At 45.2% G+C, this 16242-nt stretch overlaps 1 protein-coding gene across 5 annotated transcripts in view; it reads left to right on the top strand.

The window, feature by feature from the left end:
- Positions 1 to 16242, top strand: part of SAMD4A (sterile alpha motif domain containing 4A) — a 206657-nt gene that overhangs the window by 144568 nt on the left and 45847 nt on the right. For 4 of the 5 annotated variants that reach the window (XR_010405190.1, XM_064571082.1, XM_045900898.3 and 1 more), the window contains exon 4: positions 9828 to 10091. The exons of the other annotated variant lie outside the window; for it this stretch is intronic. Coding sequence is in view for 3 of the 4 variants with exons in the window: in XM_064571082.1 (XP_064427152.1) it covers positions 9828 to 10091 (264 nt within the window). In the remaining variant the exon portion in view is untranslated. The remainder of the gene's footprint in view (positions 1 to 9827; positions 10092 to 16242) is intronic. 5 annotated transcript variants of the gene reach the window in all.

Consider the following 16242-nt stretch of genomic DNA (forward strand, 5'->3'; position numbering starts at 1 on the left):
TATGTGTTTAAAGACATCTCATGCCATATATATTATGATGCATTAGCCTTGAACTCAAGGCCAACAGCATTATAACTCATGCTTCAATGAAGCTTATCTAACACATGTATTTTCTCTGTAAGGCACATCACAGCCTTCTTGCACTTAGGAACACCAGAGAACACCTCAGCACTGCTACACTTGGGGGCCATTAAAAATAGCAAAATCACCAAAGAAAGACATGAGAGTGAGAGAATCATGGCACTACACAGGCCTGGAAAAGGCCACTTGCTTACAGGACGAAAGCCGACACAGGAAGGCAGAGCCTCAGCAGGGAGCATGTGCATCAGAGACTCTGGTTTTTTGCCACTCTGAGCACATCCGTGAATGACCATGAAAATGCGGTGAGTGTCGATTTGGGGCCTACAAATAAAGTTTAGCAAATCGGAGAATTCACAAATATGGAATCTGTGAATACGGAGGATCCACAGTAGATAAGACAGGTAATAGGAGAACAGACGACACGTTATACAGTTGGTGTGACAGGTGAGGAGGACCCGGAAGTCGGCAAGGAGAAAAAGGAGGCGACCTATGGATCTGAGCTGGCCACCTGGGTTCTGCCCAGCCCTCCTGATCGCCCTGTGGCCCCTCTCTCTTTGTTGCCAGGATCCAAAGTCTCCATATAGCCCTTCCCATCTCATCTCCAATAAGAAATGAATGCTGTTCGACTCCTGTCCTTAAACTAGAAACTAAATTCCCAGGGGCTGAATTATGCCAGGAACCTCGTGCCTGCAGCGTCTCTGGAAGTCTTTTATTGCAGGACTGATTTATAATACCCAAATAGATGAGTTGAGAGCAATTACATAAATGCTGTTTCTCTGGGGTAGAGAAGAACAGTACGGTTTAAGTGAAAAATGCCGTGCCAAGTCAAAATTTCAAATCGGTATGTGTAATCACAGACCACAGTAGATCAATTTTACAAACACAGTACCAACATCACCATGTTCCAACACCCACAGGGGCTGCCTGTGACAGTTGGGAATCCAAGAAGGTACTGAAGGTGAAGCAGAGTGGGAATTGGGATGTGTGTAGCCTCAATAGCTTGTCTTGAATCACATGGTGAATTCAATCAAATATAATTAAGAAGCCAGGAGAGCCCAAACCATTCAATTTCTCTTAATTAGCAACAATAAAAAAAATCATCTCATTAGCTATGTAAGCTCAAATTGCGGGGTTTTTGAATGGTCATTTGTGTGTATTATTACATTTGACATTTAGATTGAATGCTTTGATGAAAACAAGAACCAATTCGCTAATCAGTAAATTGCCCTGCGAGTCACAATGCTGAGAAACTCCAGTTCTCATTCTTCTATCAAGTAACTAAGTTAAGAATTAGTCAGAATAATACATTTCTAATTATTTATCACCCTTCTCCTAACACTAGAAAGAGAAGAAAAAAGATTTCTGTTTGATCAAGGCAGAGTTCAGAGTTTCACGCCCAGAGAAATCCTGGTACCAGTCATGCATTAGGCTGGGGCTGAGCTGAGGCCCAGATGGCAGGACTTATGCATCTAATGATGCCAGTCCTTGCCTAATGAGTGCCATGACATTTAAGAGACACGTCGCCCTCTTATCTGGGAGCCTTGAAGTTCCAGCAGCAGACTTTGCCTGAGGTTCAGCTCAAGGCAGGAGTTCATAGACAAGGTTTTAAAATATCCTTTGTGAGCCCCTTTCAAGGGATTGACCTGCTTCTCTGGACAAGCGTTGCTAACAGTGTCAGGATGTAGAAGTCGCCGATGATTTGTTCAGTGACTGCCGTGGCCTTGGGACCGATGATGCTCTGAGGGGGGCTGAGTCGTTCAGTCATGAAACCCTGGCTGTTTGCAGTTCCATGCTAGGATTGCTTTCCTGGTACCCATGCTCAGTGAGCAGCTCTGACGTCATTAAACACAGGATGGACATTGCATTTTGTAAAGCTAAGAAGCACCTCCTGGGTAGGCCTGTGAGCAGTTACAATTTGACAGTTGTCTTTTAAGAAAAGGGCAGGAGAGAAGTTTTGTCATCGAGGATCTAGTTTTCTGAGTGTCTCCACTTTCTTCCTGAAACACAATGACCAGGGCATTGTTATGGATGTCGGAAAATGAAAAAGGACCTGCCCTCTTAACTCCACTCCTAGCCACTGGCTTGACTCAATTATTTACTCTACTTGGTGTCATCAACAAAATGATTCAAATTCTGCATCTCTGTCTAAATTCATTTCTGGATTTCATCTCTTCAGTCTCTATGTAGGTAGGAATTCCATGGACAAGCCCCAGGGTTGAGTGTATGTAGATATAAATATAGATGGGAAAAGAAACAAAATGCAGGAAAGTAGAAGTTAACCCAGTATGCAGAAACTTTAGAAGTGGCTGGGTTGATCCCGCAGTCCCTTGAGTTGGCTTAAACATCCGCTTCCGTGGTGTCAAATTACTTCCATAATTGATGTCATTGGTTTTGATGGGATGGAATGAGAGGATTTGGGCAGTTTCCTTTTAGGACTGCTTGGTTTGAAGTTAAATTTGTGAGTAAGATTCAACCAATTTCTATAAAATGTATATATTGGCTTCTTGTCTAACTTATTTCATAAATAATGTCAATATAAAGTCAAATAGCCGTTATCCAAAATAGATTTTCTACTGGATGACACCCAGTTTTGCCATTATAGAAACTGACAAAAGAGGACAAATGAAATGTACCAAAGATGAACGCAGCAATAAAAGTCTGCCAGAAACATCCTAATTTACTTCTTAAAAGCCCAAATGTTTAAGTGATAATGTGAAGGCAGAAACATACGTCTTTGCTCTGCCCAAAGGCTGAGCCGTCTGGAGAGTAGTAAGAGCTGACATTGGTGACAAGGACTGCCTTATGGAAAAAGCCTCTCCAGGTGCTTTTCCCTGCGTCAGAATGCTTTCGTTTCAATACCATATGAAAATGAGATTTAATAAGGAAAAAGAGATTTGGCAGTGTGTATTTGTCAACCTTGTTGCAATGTTCTTTGCGGCTTTATCTTCTTCCAGAGTCTCCATTTGTTTTGTTTTGTTGCTTAGGCAAGTGTACATTTTCTCTTTCCTGAGAGTGTGTGGCTTCCTCTTTGGGCTCGTCAGGAACACCCCATCAACCAACCACATCTTTGCTTTGTAGCATGTTCTCTCTTCTTCCCCCAGAATGAGGTGGAGTCTGAAGCTGTTTTTGGGGAATCATCTTCTGGTGTCCAGATGTTGTAAGCACTGGTTTTCCAAACCTTTGAACAAGAAGCAGAGAGCAAGCATGCAGAGTTGAGGCATATAACCTTCTAGATTTGCTTTTAATCTATTCCCTGAGGCAATGATGGCAGAGCATGTTAATTTTAACCTTAGTAATTAATAACCCCTTTCCTCCCCCCTTTTACACAAATCTGTACTTGGCCATAAATGTGAGTGGTGTTATTTTGTCTTTTTTTGCATGATGTCACTGATCAAACACTCTGGTTTTATTTTTGTTTTGTTTTGCTTTTTAATGTATTCTTGCAGTACTATTAATCTTTTCTTCCCCAAAGATTCCCACTACAGGGCCTCAGATTACTGGTTGTGGCTCCACAAAACCAACTAAAGAAGAGGAATCCAGGGTCTAGTATCATTTCCCCACCACCGAGCCTCTAAAATGCTGGCTTTTTTTTTTTTTCTTAAGCAAATGCCTGGAATCATTCATGCAAGTGGTGTTAACAGAAGTCTACTCTTTGAAAATGGAAAACCTTTAGTAGCAGTTCCTTAGATGCTCTGAAAGTACTCTCGAGAAATTCTTGGATGGCACCTGAAAGATGCCTGATAAGCAGGCCTTAAATCTAAAAGAATGAACAGAAACGCTCCCCTAGTAACTTTGAAACAATAGCCAAAGCTATTTTGTAGCTGGCGGTGGGTTGAGTTTTTTCTCCTTTAAACTGGACAAGTATCAAACCATCTCCTACAGCAAAATTTAAGAATATGATGTGAGCCCTCAAATTGGTGTATTCAGCAAAGGTTCTATGGATACCCTGAATTTCTTTTGGGAGTAAGTCTAGAAAACATTGTTAAAGTTACATGATTAGCAACTTACACGTAGAATATTCTGTAGGCTTTGTCATAGTGTGTTGACATATGCAGCATGTATCGCAGGAGCAGGGAATGGCCTAGGACCTTTCAGTTTAGGAAAGAAATTTGAAGTTAGGGATGCCTGGGTGGCTCAGTCGTTGAGTGTCTGCCTTCGGCTCAGGTTATGATCCCAGGGTCCTGGGATCGAGCCCCACATTGGGCTCCCTGCTTAGCGGGGAAGCCTGCTTCTTCCTCTCCCACTCCTCCTGCTTGTATTCCCTCTCTCACTGTGTCTCTCTCTGTCAAATAAATAAATAAAATCTTAAAAAAAAAAAAGAAATTTGAAGTTGATAGTTTAAAATAATATGCCAGTGTTTGGTTTCCTCATTCTACTTCTTAAAATCCCTAAATTAGGATGTGTTATTTTTTTGCAAATTTACTCTCAGTTGGACTAACTTTTATCACGTGAGCATCTAGAATTTGAAAATTTTAATGAAGCACACATTTTTCTGTGAGAAGGGCAGCTTGTTGAATGGAGAGACTGGCTTAGGGGTAAAAAAGATTAAAATTTCCAATCCCATCTATGTGGCTGAACTCATAAGGGCATGATGAGGAGACAAAACTCAACTTTGGGTTGAGAAGACAAGCTATTTGGTTTGAGGAAAGAGGGTGCTATTTGAGGAAAGAGGAATATGGGAACACTTACTGCCCTTATTCAAAAAGAAGTCAGCTTCTAGAGTCTAAACTCTAGAACAAATGTTAAGCCTATAAGGAGTCGGAAACACATAGTGGTAGCAATGCAAACAGCTGGTGGATGGGATTGGAGGAAATACTCTGATGATGAGAGGTGTGCAGAAGACTTCGAGCACGGCAGTTCCTGAGGCTGCCTATACTGCCCATGGAAACCTCACTCAGCAAATCAGAGAACAATAATCATCCCTATCATTTATTGAGTTTGGGCCTCAGTTTTTAATGTAGAAAAAAACCAGGGTCCCCATAAAATAAGAATTGTACTCTGAATCTACTGATGAAAAAAGTGACCAAAAGAGCTATGAATTCAGCAACATGTAAATTAATTTGCCTTTTATTAATGTTAATACTCTGCATATATATAAAAATGATTTACAACACAGTATTTCATCGATGAACGAAGTGTGCACATAGGGATTTTAAGGGACATTGACTACCCAGGGGACCAGAGCTCATGACTTAGGAATTCTTGAGTTACCTTTCAGGGGGCTTTCAGCTCTGAAATGTTATGAATCTAGGCTCCTAATAATAATTTTTAAAGCAGAAATTGCATTCAATGGATAAGTTTCAGGAGAACAGGGAAGTATGCAATGTATCTTTGAAAGATCTCCATTAGGGTTTGTTAGGATAAAGTTTCAGTGACAGTGGAGTTCAGTTAGCTGGACTGTTCACCTGTAGGGATCACTTCTCTCCTCGACAGTGTGGTATAGTGCTTAACCTGACAGTGAACCAAGGAGCTTGTTGGGCCAGGATCCCCAAACTTCCTCTTTCTATAAGCCCTATTATTTGTCACATTAGAAAGCAGAAAAAGTAGTTCTACCTAACTTTCTTAAAAGAGTCTGTCTCAAAAAGCCTTTCACTGAATTTTATTTCAGTAACTAAACATCGAGCTGAAGTCAAGTTTGGTCAAAGGAAAGGGGTAAGAAATCTGATTTCCAGGCTTTCAAAAAAATACTTAAAAGAACAGATCCCAGAGCCAGGTATCGTATCTTCCTCTAAAAAGATGTTGACAGGAGTCTCATCAAAGATGTTTCAAGATGAAAATGAAATCATAAAGTTAAATGAGGTCAGAGAAGTGGGCTAGCCAAGAATGGTATGACAGAGTTTATTGCCAGATTATAAGACCCTCTGTACTCACATCACACGGCTCCACGGCTGTAGCAAGATTATTTTTAGCTGTTTTTTCCATATTTCAACTAGACTTATTCAGTATTGGTTATTTATTTTTTGGTTCACTTGAATTTATAAATGCTCCCCAAATCACAGTATTCTATTGGCATACATATGTATTCCTACAAGGATATGTGGACATTCCTGAAATTTCCTGTAAGAAGACATAAGCAATATTGAACCTATATTTCCTTCTAAAAATAATAAGCAATATTGAATCTATACCATACCCTATATTAAGTTTTAGCTTCAGTTTTTCAAGAGCAAAAGAGGCACAACCTTGCTCCCCTGGTAATTTTTAGTAGGATTTTCAATATAATGAATCCACCCAGAAACACGCTGTCCCTCCCCTCTCACTATTATAAAGTCACAAATGCAATATAAATTCAGCACTTCCATTCTGCTGGAACCTGTCAATTTCTACTCTATATTGAGATTTTTTTTTTCCCAAGGTGTACTTAATTCTGCAGTGTTCGAATATACCTGGGGGCAGCTTCAGTCTGATTGAAGCCTTGGCTGTTGTCTGCTGCAGGGCAGTCAGCAAGCGGGAATATTCTAAAGGTCTGCCTCTAGCTAGAGTCATTCTGGGACAGCTAACAGAAGATTGTTTTCACTGCTCTCCCTCCCTACTCACAGGAAAAAGGAATTTTTATTTATGTATTTATTTTTGCTTGAATATCCATTTTCCCTCTATTTATCACCACCTCAGGTGAGTTCTCCAAAAAAAAAATGGAGCTAGGGGACAACCATCAACGCTCTGCCCCTGGCCGCCTCATTAATGCCACGGTGGTGTGGCCTATTTTCTGCACTCTGCCCATGGCATTGATTGTTGCCTCTGCCACTTTGTGCCGAACAAAGCACCCCAGCACACGAAGTAACACCAGAATTGGCCTTGTGGTCAAAGCCTCTACCTAGTATCTCTACGTGAAGAATTGTCTTCACCCCAAAATGGCACTTTGGGTAGGTCACCTGTCACCTGCGTCTGTCTCCTTCCTACAGGAAGACGAGCCTGTCTTGCCTCGGGGCCTTGGTTCTCTTTGGAGAAATAAGGCATTTGCCCAGCATGACTTTGCCCTTATGGAGGGGTGGCGCCCTGCCTGGGTCTACACGCATGGCCCTCTCTGCAAATCGGAAGCTTAGTGTGAGACATTTTGCTTGGCTGCCAAAGGAGGTTGACTCCTAAGCAGACCTTGCTGTTTTGGTGTCAGCTGTGGGAGTCTTTGTGCTACAGACAGGGTGGGGCCTGTACTAGAAAGTTACTGGGAAAAGGCCCGGGCACCTCAGCTCTAAGTGATTTTTTATTAGAGGCAGAGGCCAAGTGGATGCCATGTCCCCTGTGACGTCAGTCAAGCTCAGGAATACACGAGGACATGGGTGTAGTTGTCTATGAATAAATCCCTATAAGTCCCATTAAGTTAGGTAACTACTCTCTTGTTCCATTCTAATAACCAGTGGATTCCTTGGATATCGACAAGCATCCCCAAGGATGCCCATCCATGGGAAGGTAGTGTGGCGTTTAAGAAAACTTTAGGCGGAAAGATGCAAATGGGCTCCATCCAAAAATGGAAGTCAACTACTACATATTTGGGGTATTGTTCTCAGTATCTAAAGATGGGAACTCTCTTAGCCTCACTTAGGACTCACTTGTCGCCTCTAACCAAGCCTCTAACTGGCTCTGCCAGGTCAAGGCTGTGTGTCTCTCTTTAGCAAGGCCCATTTTTATGGTTTGGGGCTTACTCTAATCCTGGCCGTGAGGAGGGGCCCTCAGGTCCACTTGAGGCATACCTGGCCGGCACCATTCAGAGCATCCATCAGAGAGTCTGAAACGGTTGCCAAGGTATCAGAAAGCTAAGATGTCTAAGCTGGACCATCCCGGCACTCGGTGCAGCCCTCAACAAGTCTGCCCAATTTTATATAAATACTTAGACAGGCATGAAATGGATTTTCTGGATGTCTGGCTTTTCTTCCTATTGGCTTCTCTCTTCATTTTTACTGCTGCTTCCTTTTTATTTACTTTTTTTCTTTCTGTCTTTTTTTTTTTTTCTTTTTCTCTTGCTAATTCTGATCCAGCCAGGTAGCAATGCGTTTTCCAGGGAGCCTTTTTCAGTAGTTTCTTCCCTACTCTATTTAGTGGAAAAGCAAGCTATTTCAGCCTGTTAGGGTCAAAAAAAATTTTTTTAAACAATATTCCCTTTGCATTTTTTTTAAGTCCAGTGATGATAATTCCTTGCCTTTGATAGAATCTACCTCAGGTGGGAATCTCTCAGGTTGCAAATAGTAAGCTTGGCAGCTCCCTTTTTGCCTCCCTGTTTTATTAATGAAGAAGCTTCTAGCCCTTCCGGCTGCCCCCCTTTCACACAAGCTGCCCCTTCTGGCTGCATGAAGAAGCCACATGGAAGGAAACATTGACAACAGAGATGTGAGCCCCATTGCTCTCGGGGCCTGGTCGATGCCAGCTGACCACGAGCTACCTTCCCACACCCACCACTACCCCCAAATACACTTTCTGGAAACCCGCAGCGTCTTGGCTCTGGTCTTTCTCTTTGAAGTGGGGGCAAGGTAGTCTGCTGCTCAGGTCTTTGTGGGGTGGGCGCTGCTAGGTCTAACACAGAGCAGAACTTCTTACACTGTGGTGTCAGGTCTGCTTACTAAAAAACACAGGTTAACACCAGCAAAGAAGTGCTTGTCCAGGCCTGGGAGAGCAAAGACCTCACTGTAGGGGAGACGGCCTGAGATGGAACTTAATGGCTTCCCTGAAAAAATGTTTAAAAATGCATGTGGCTCAATTCCATGTGCCCGCGGCCGCAGTCAAAACAACCCGGACCTGTCAGGAAGCGGGGCCGAGAAAATGTTATGAATAGACTTACTTTGTAAAGTTGTGTCACTTTACACGCCCAGAAAAGCCCACCGAGGGTAACGTCGGCTCTCCCGGCTTTGATTTTGGTGAAATCCCTCCCTCAAAGAACCTCCATTTAATTTGGCTAGTTATGGGAGTTGTGTTGCTTTTTCCTCGTTTTCTGGAAAAGGAATGTTAGAACGGGGGTCGCACAGATGTGGCCCACTGCGCGGAAGCGTCGACCCGCGGGGGAAAGCGTTCCCAGCTCGCTGCGAGCGCCCCACCGGCTTCTGAATGAAGCCCTTGTTACCTGGCACTGTTTCCAGTGTGAAGTTTGGCGTTAACCTGTGAAGCCCAGGGAAAGAATTGGCCCTTTCACACACGGCTGCCCGTGTCCCGTACAGACCCTGAGGTCCGCGTCCACACTGCGGCCCTCGCAGAGCCCGCACCCCTCCGGAACTGATAGATCCCCTGCTTCCTGGCTGCCAGGCCTAGTCCACCTTCTAGTTCAGCCCCGCAGAGATCCCAAACGGTGACCAGCCTGCCTGCCCTTCAAGGAGTCCACCCTAATGACATGGGTAACGTCGGGTTCTGGGGGTTTCCAAAAAAGAAAAAATGTCCAGGACACGTTCTTTTCGCTCTTGGCAGATGGCCACTTTACCAGGCTGTCGAGCCTCGCCTGATTTATAGGCCTCCTGCCACGGATCCTGATTTCTAGAGTTAGAACGAAAACCAGATCCTGACCCACAGAGGCTAAGGCCAGATGTGTGGGCACTGTAGGTTTAGCCTCCTTGGGGAAACCCAACCCACCAAGAGGTCCAGACAGCATCCTTTTTAACCCCCTGAAGGGAAGGCCCCTGCCAGGCCTGTATTCAGCCTGCGGGGACCACTGATAGAGTTGGCAGATAGTTAGCATCATCTCTCAGGGTTAAAAGGTATTGTGGGTTCTCTGTGGCCCAGGCTAAAGTGGGGGGAATAACCTATTTCATTTTATTTTTTTTTTCCAGTTCTCTCAGGCCAGGCACACCACAGCCCTTTGAAACGATCTGTGTCCCTTACCCCACCCATGAATGTGCCAAACCAGCCTCTAGGACATGGATGGATGTCTCATGAGGACTTACGAGCTAGAGGACCCCAGTGCCTCCCATCCGATCATGCCCCCCTGTCTCCACAAAGCAGTGTAGCCTCTTCAGGAAGTGGTGGGAGTGAACACTTAGAAGATCAGAACACTGCTCGTAACACATTCCAAGAAGAAGGTAGTGGTATGAAAGGTGAGTGACTAAACGAGAAACCACTGGGAACAGAGTCCATCCCTTTATTTGGAGTCAGAAGGGTAAAAAGAGAGATAGGCAGTCAGCAAGAGAGGAGCCCAGCCCCCTCCCCAGGCTTGTGCATTTGACTCAGCCCTTGCAGAGCTCCAGGGTCGACCACGGCGGAAAGGACTCCAATTCCCCTTCCAGGGTATCTTGCCAAAACCTGGGAAGCAGGAACCAGAGCAAGAGAGGTCAACACTCTTTTTTTTTTTTTTAATGCAGTGACTTACAGGCAATTAAATGAGTCACCGCTAATGGTGATAGGATCTACTGTGCTCATACATTGCTCAACCTGTCCTGTTGGGAAAGGCACTGAGCTACTCCAGCCTTCTACCTCGTTGGCCGTGGCCAGGGAACCGTCAATAATTTAGCAACACAAACCACAGGATCTTTCTTTTAAGTCTCTCTTAGTGCAGAATTGTAGTCGTGCTTCCTTTCTCTCTCCCTTTTCCTTTGATATCCGAAGACACTTTCAGACCCTTTCCTCTGCATCTGTTTCAGGGACATGAATAAAATACCACTGAGAATCTCTGACAGTGTTTTAAGCCTGATAATGGATTTGCATACAGGTGATAAAGGCCTTCTTATGCAGCATAAATAAATGTTTGTACATTGCCCTGTAAATCTATCCTCTTCTTAAGCTACTCATCAGGAGATAGAGATTTCCAAATTACGCACGATAGGCTCAAAGAGGATACGTGCATTTTGTATTTTTAGACACCACGTTGTTCGAAGTCTGGGAAGTCCTCGGGAAGGATGCTCATCAGAGACCCAGGAATAACAATTTTAGATGGAGAAACAGTAACTAGCCTTGCTTCTGGGAGTACAGTACTGAGTGGGGCTCTGAGAGCGGCCTTCTTTGTTGGCATCCAGAGTCCTGAGGTTTTGCTGTCTCCAACCTTTCCCTCGAGAAGGATCAGTGTTGAAGTAGGAGGCTCTGCACCGAGTCCCCTCCCCACCACAGAAGCATGGCACAGAAAGACACCCATGACCACCCAGGGTGAGAGCGCCAGGCTGATGCAGGGAGCCTGTCCCTTAGGGGAATAAAGCTGCCGGGAAGTCGCTTCCCTGGTGCATTCCTTGAGTATTCTCTCCCCAGCGGCAGACAGGCCCGTGTGCTCCCCATGCCACCCCCATCCCATGGTGAGTGCCCAGAGTGAGTGGGATGTGTCTTGATGCTTTCTTCTGCTGATACAAGTGGGTCTTTAAAGGTGTTTAACAGACAGCACAAACAATGGCTCATTTTGGCATGGAGGGGATGTGTGTCCTCTTTCTCTTTCACAGTTTTTGAGGGAATGTGTCATAATTTTGGAGACCTAGCAAAACTCATTTCTGAGTTCATGCTACATGGTTATGTGCTCAAGCAGCTGAGCCCCAGGTGATAGGTAGCAGATGAGCCTCAGCCATGCTTTAGGTAAGCCAGCAGGCCAATCTGTCACTGGGGCACCCGAGTACCTGAGGGACCGAGGGAGGCAGGGCCAGCCATTGCTCTGGACTAGCTTCTTCCTAGGCCAAGTGGAGGGTCTGGGTGGCATGTTTCCAAGAAAGTGTATATGCAGTTCTAATAGGTAACTGCGGGAAGGAGGCCTTGGCCTTTGTGTTCAAGGGCAAGCAGGGTCCTGTGGAAAGGCCGTTCTCTGGGTTACAGGCCTCTCCCAGAGAGGAATGCTGGTCCTGTCTCATTATATAAGAGGTTTGCTTTCTTTCCTTTCTTCCTTTTACTTTTCTTTCTTTCTTTCTTCCTTCCTTCCTTCCATCCATTCATTCGTTCTTTCTTTCAACTTTAATGTACACCTTCAACATCCTCCCAAAGTAGGTGAGGTGTGCTCATTATGTGCTGTCATTTTGAGGTGAGAAAAGAATAATGAGAACATGTTTGTAAAGAAAAATGAATGACAGAAAAACTGAAAAAATTTCTTATTGCTGTTTTAGAATAAAAGCCAAAATATTCCAAAGTTCAGGGACTATCCCCTATGTAAGCATCTTCTATTCTTTTCCTTAGAATTGATAAGAATTGTCTCCTCAGAGATTCTTCAGTCAGAAAGTGACACAGATAAGCTCTTACATCCAAGATTTTCTTTATAGGCCCAAGGGATATGGTCAGAAAGCAGGCTATTTGGTGACTGGCTAAAACAGAGGACTCTTTCCTATATACGCCCACCTTCTGCTGACCTATCAAATTGTCCTGCTCCCAAAGAACTGGATTGGGATTAAAAATATAAAGTCCTTAGCAAATTAAAGGGCAAAACCTATTTGAAAGGAAGCATGAGAGACAACAAAGGATTCTGTTTGTGGGAAAAAGTGTATTTGCAGTTGAGCTGATAGGTCAAGCCGTAGAAACGTCCACACCCGAAAACAGAGGCATCCCAGAATGTTGGGGGCAAGGCCACCCCCCAGCCGTGCCTGGAGATGCTTCTTGAGAAGACCACTGCTCAGGTCTGTCAGGAAAGACTATACAGGGTGGCCTCCCAGGACAGCCCCCAAGAGGCAGCCCTCACCAAGCCCAGCCCAGGGGTTTCTCATTTGATTCCCAAGTCCAAGAGCAGACACCGGTTGAAGTTTCCAAATTAATTTATACTTTCTGAGAAATGAAATATGAAATCAAATGAAGTGCTTCTAAAAAGAGCCACCTTTTCCTCTCGGATCCACGTCTCCCTTCTTCCATGTGACCAGGTGCTTTGGCAGGAGTATCAGCCCTTTTAGGCTACTTTCTGGTCCACCTCAGGATGCCATCCGTGAATTGCTATTTTTCTAAAGTTTTTTTAAAAGCCTACTTTACAGAAACAACAAGGAATCTGTAGCTGAATTTGGAGGAGTTCCAAATCTCCAGAGGATGCAGGTCAGCCCTCTCCCTGCACCTTGGGGAAAGAATAAAAAGTCACCATAATTGAGCTTAATGTAGTGTGATTTCATCTTTCTTGCCAACAGCTGTGCATACCTTGCTGAAACACTGTGTTCATCTATTCCTTCCTTTTCATCTGGACAAATTAGCCAGGTTTGGCTACGAATGTCCCTTAGGAATGTGCCTCTTGGGTCAAGAGTGTGAAATAAAGCTTCACGGCCCAGCATTCTTCTTTTTAAATTTTTCACAAACATCGATCTCGCCCTCTTTTTGTCTTGGGGTCAGCACCCTGCCAGGGATCGTGGCAGAGTTCTCTCCCAAGTAGACGAGCTTGTGCTCTCAGAGGATTAACATCATCTGCCTGCTTTGCTTTGTTTTTCCTTTTATAGTAAATACCCATCCTGAAGATGTAAGTCAGCTCCAAAGCACAGATTGGATGTCCCTCGGGGTGGGGATCTCAGACTAATCTCACTCAGGCTAAAGCAAGAATGGGATCAGATACTCAATGAGAAATTAACGAACAGAAGTGGGATACAACAGGAATATGAGAGTTTCCCCCCCTTAACATGCCCCGTGGAGGCAACTGGTTATACATCTTTGGCCCAGATATGCTAATTGTGGTTTCTAAATTCAGTTGTCCTCGTTGTTGGCAAAAACGTCACAGTGACTTATCCCAGGGGAAAGATTCATGATTCTCGGGGTGGTCCTCAATTATAATAACCTCCTTTCCCTCAGCATCACATGAGTGGAATGTGCTCTCTTACTTTTTCTCTCATGCAAAGCCTTCAGGTGGCCAAGAGGAGGAAAAAAGACATTCCCATAATTTCCAGGAAGGAGGAGAAAACCTAGAAGAGCAGAAGTCCGTTGGTGGAGGAAGCACATCTGCCCCTCATACTAGCATCATGTCCTCAGAAATAATGTATAGACACAACACCCAAAGACTTCTCAAAAGGCCAGGGCTGTCGATGAGTGGTGTGGCTGTGTTTATGGGAGCAGAGAGAAGGGAAGAAAGACTGGTTCGTAGGTTTCACTTTAGTCTTCATCAAGTCAGTTGGCTTTTAAGCACCTGCTGAGAGAGGCTTTGGACTAGTTACTGGGGAGACAGAGAAGAAAGAGATGGCACCTGCCTGAAGGGAGTCCCCATCACATGAGCCACAAACAGGTACCTGATGCAGGTGCACAGCTGTGAAAATGTCTTGTCTTTGGAGACTTGCCCTGGGTCAGGGTAGGCACCAAGGAGGGCCCTGATGCAAAGTGGAGAGAAGTCGAGGAAAGTTCCTGAGGAGGAGAGGCCTGGACCTGAGTCTTGGAGCCCAATTACAAGTTAGCCAAATATATAAGGTGAGGGAAGGGCATTCTGTGCAGGGGGAAAAGGATGCATGAAAGCATGGTGATAAGACAGATTGACCGAGTACCTCCTATAGCTTGACGGTGAAAAGCTCACGGGAGAGGAGTCTGGAGAAGGGAAAGCCAAACGCTAGGCTTTGTGATTTGACTTTGATAGAAGCTGTCGAGGGCATTTAGCAGCAGAACGACCTGCTTACCTTTGCTCATGGGCAATCGGACCCTAGTGGAAGTGGGGCAGGGTGTAGGAGGGGAGGAGGAGCAGGGCATCTGGACCTGGAAGCCTGCTGAGAGGTGGAGGCTATTTAGTAACTGAGGAGGAAAAGGAGGAGGTGGGACCAAGGTGTAAGCAGCACGAGAATGGATTCCAAGGAGTGTGTGGGCGTGGTCTGCGTGAGAGAGAATTGAGAGCTCGGAATTGAATGTGCACTAGTTGAAAGTAGACGGTGCAGGAGCCAGAGGAATTTAGGACGAAGCCCAGGTTCTTGCCGGGGACAGCTGGAGAGCCTGCGGTGTTGTCTGTAGCAAAGAGCATAGAGGAGAAGAAACAGATCCGGGGCCCGTGTGGGGCATGGCGAGTCTGGGGACCCGTAGGACACTCCAGCGCAGGAGTCGTGCCAGACCTCGGTGCACCGTGTTCTTCCCTGGCCCGGGCTCCTCCTCTCACCTGCGCAGGCTAGTATTCCGCCTGCCCGTGGGGAGGCTCGTGGGAGGGCCTCCATTCCGGATTTCTGGCTAGTAAGGCCCATAGATTTGGGTTCCTAAGAGTGAGAAGCTCCATGACTTTGTCGTCACAGTTGTCAGGGTGAGAGGGGTAGAGGGCGGGGGCTGTTTCTCTTGATCTGAGCTCCAGCCTCACCGTTAGGAGTGCACATTGACTGGGTGGACTTACGATGGGTGGCGTTCTGTCGGTACAAGTCGTGGAGGTAGTTGAAACTGTTACATTGTATCCAGACATTATACAGGTTCAAAGAAACCTATGGCTCCAGTCACCTTGAGAGAAACCTAGCCCTTAAGATTGGAGGGGACCAGGGACTGGGAAAACAGGCTTGGTTGCCTTTTCTAGGGAGTCTTAGATGAAACTGAAGTAAACTTTTTTTCCCCACAGCAAAGGAAATGCATTGCCTGTTCTGAAGTAGCCAGTTTGGGGTTTCGAGTTGTTTGTTTGTTTGTTTGTTTTAGATTTTATTTATTTATTTGAGAGCGAGAATGAGATAAAGAGAGCATGAGAGGGGGGAGGGTCAGAGGGAGAAGCAGACTCTCGAGTTGTTTTTGAAATGTAAACCTTTGAACTTCTCTGCCTGTCTTAGTATTCGATTAGAAAAATTATCGAGAAGTGTGATCGGTTTTAAGACGAAGAACCCCGTGAGAAAACTTTGTGAGAAAAGTGGTGAATCCAGCATTTCTGAGGGTGTGAGTGATGGAGTGAGAGTGTGCCGGGACCCTTCTCAGCACAGCTGTCATGGGAACAAGCCACCATGTTCTGAATGTTGACTTTCTAGACGCTGTCTTGAATTCATCTAACTTAAAAGGCCAGGAGTTAGTAAATTCACTTCCCTTTCTTTATTCCCAAATGCCAGCATATAACCTGCCTGGATAGGTCCTCAGGGGCTCAGATCGTGCCCCCTCTTCTCAGGTAGGCCAGAGGCCCGTTGTCTGAGAGGCAAGTTTTCGGGATTCTCCCAAATTCTAAAGATCATGAGTCTTTTCACTGCCATTCCTACCAAGCATGGGTCTTCAGCCGCGGTGCTTGAAGAGCTGTGCAGGCGTGCAGAGGGCAGCTTTCCACGTGGAACCCAGCCGCCATTTCATGATGCAGAGCAAGCTGCGTGTAGAACACCACTTAGGAGTGTCGCAGCTCACAGAAACATTGAGAAATTTAGTGCCTATGTTTGTATCCGAAAGTCTAAGTGGATATTTTAC

The sequence above is a fragment of the Mirounga angustirostris genome, unplaced genomic scaffold (assembly GCF_029215605.1).
Source record: "Mirounga angustirostris isolate CCGP_5_RB_7025 unplaced genomic scaffold, mMirAng1.0.hap1 SCAF_9, whole genome shotgun sequence".
NCBI classification, from domain to species: domain Eukaryota; kingdom Metazoa; phylum Chordata; class Mammalia; order Carnivora; family Phocidae; genus Mirounga; species Mirounga angustirostris.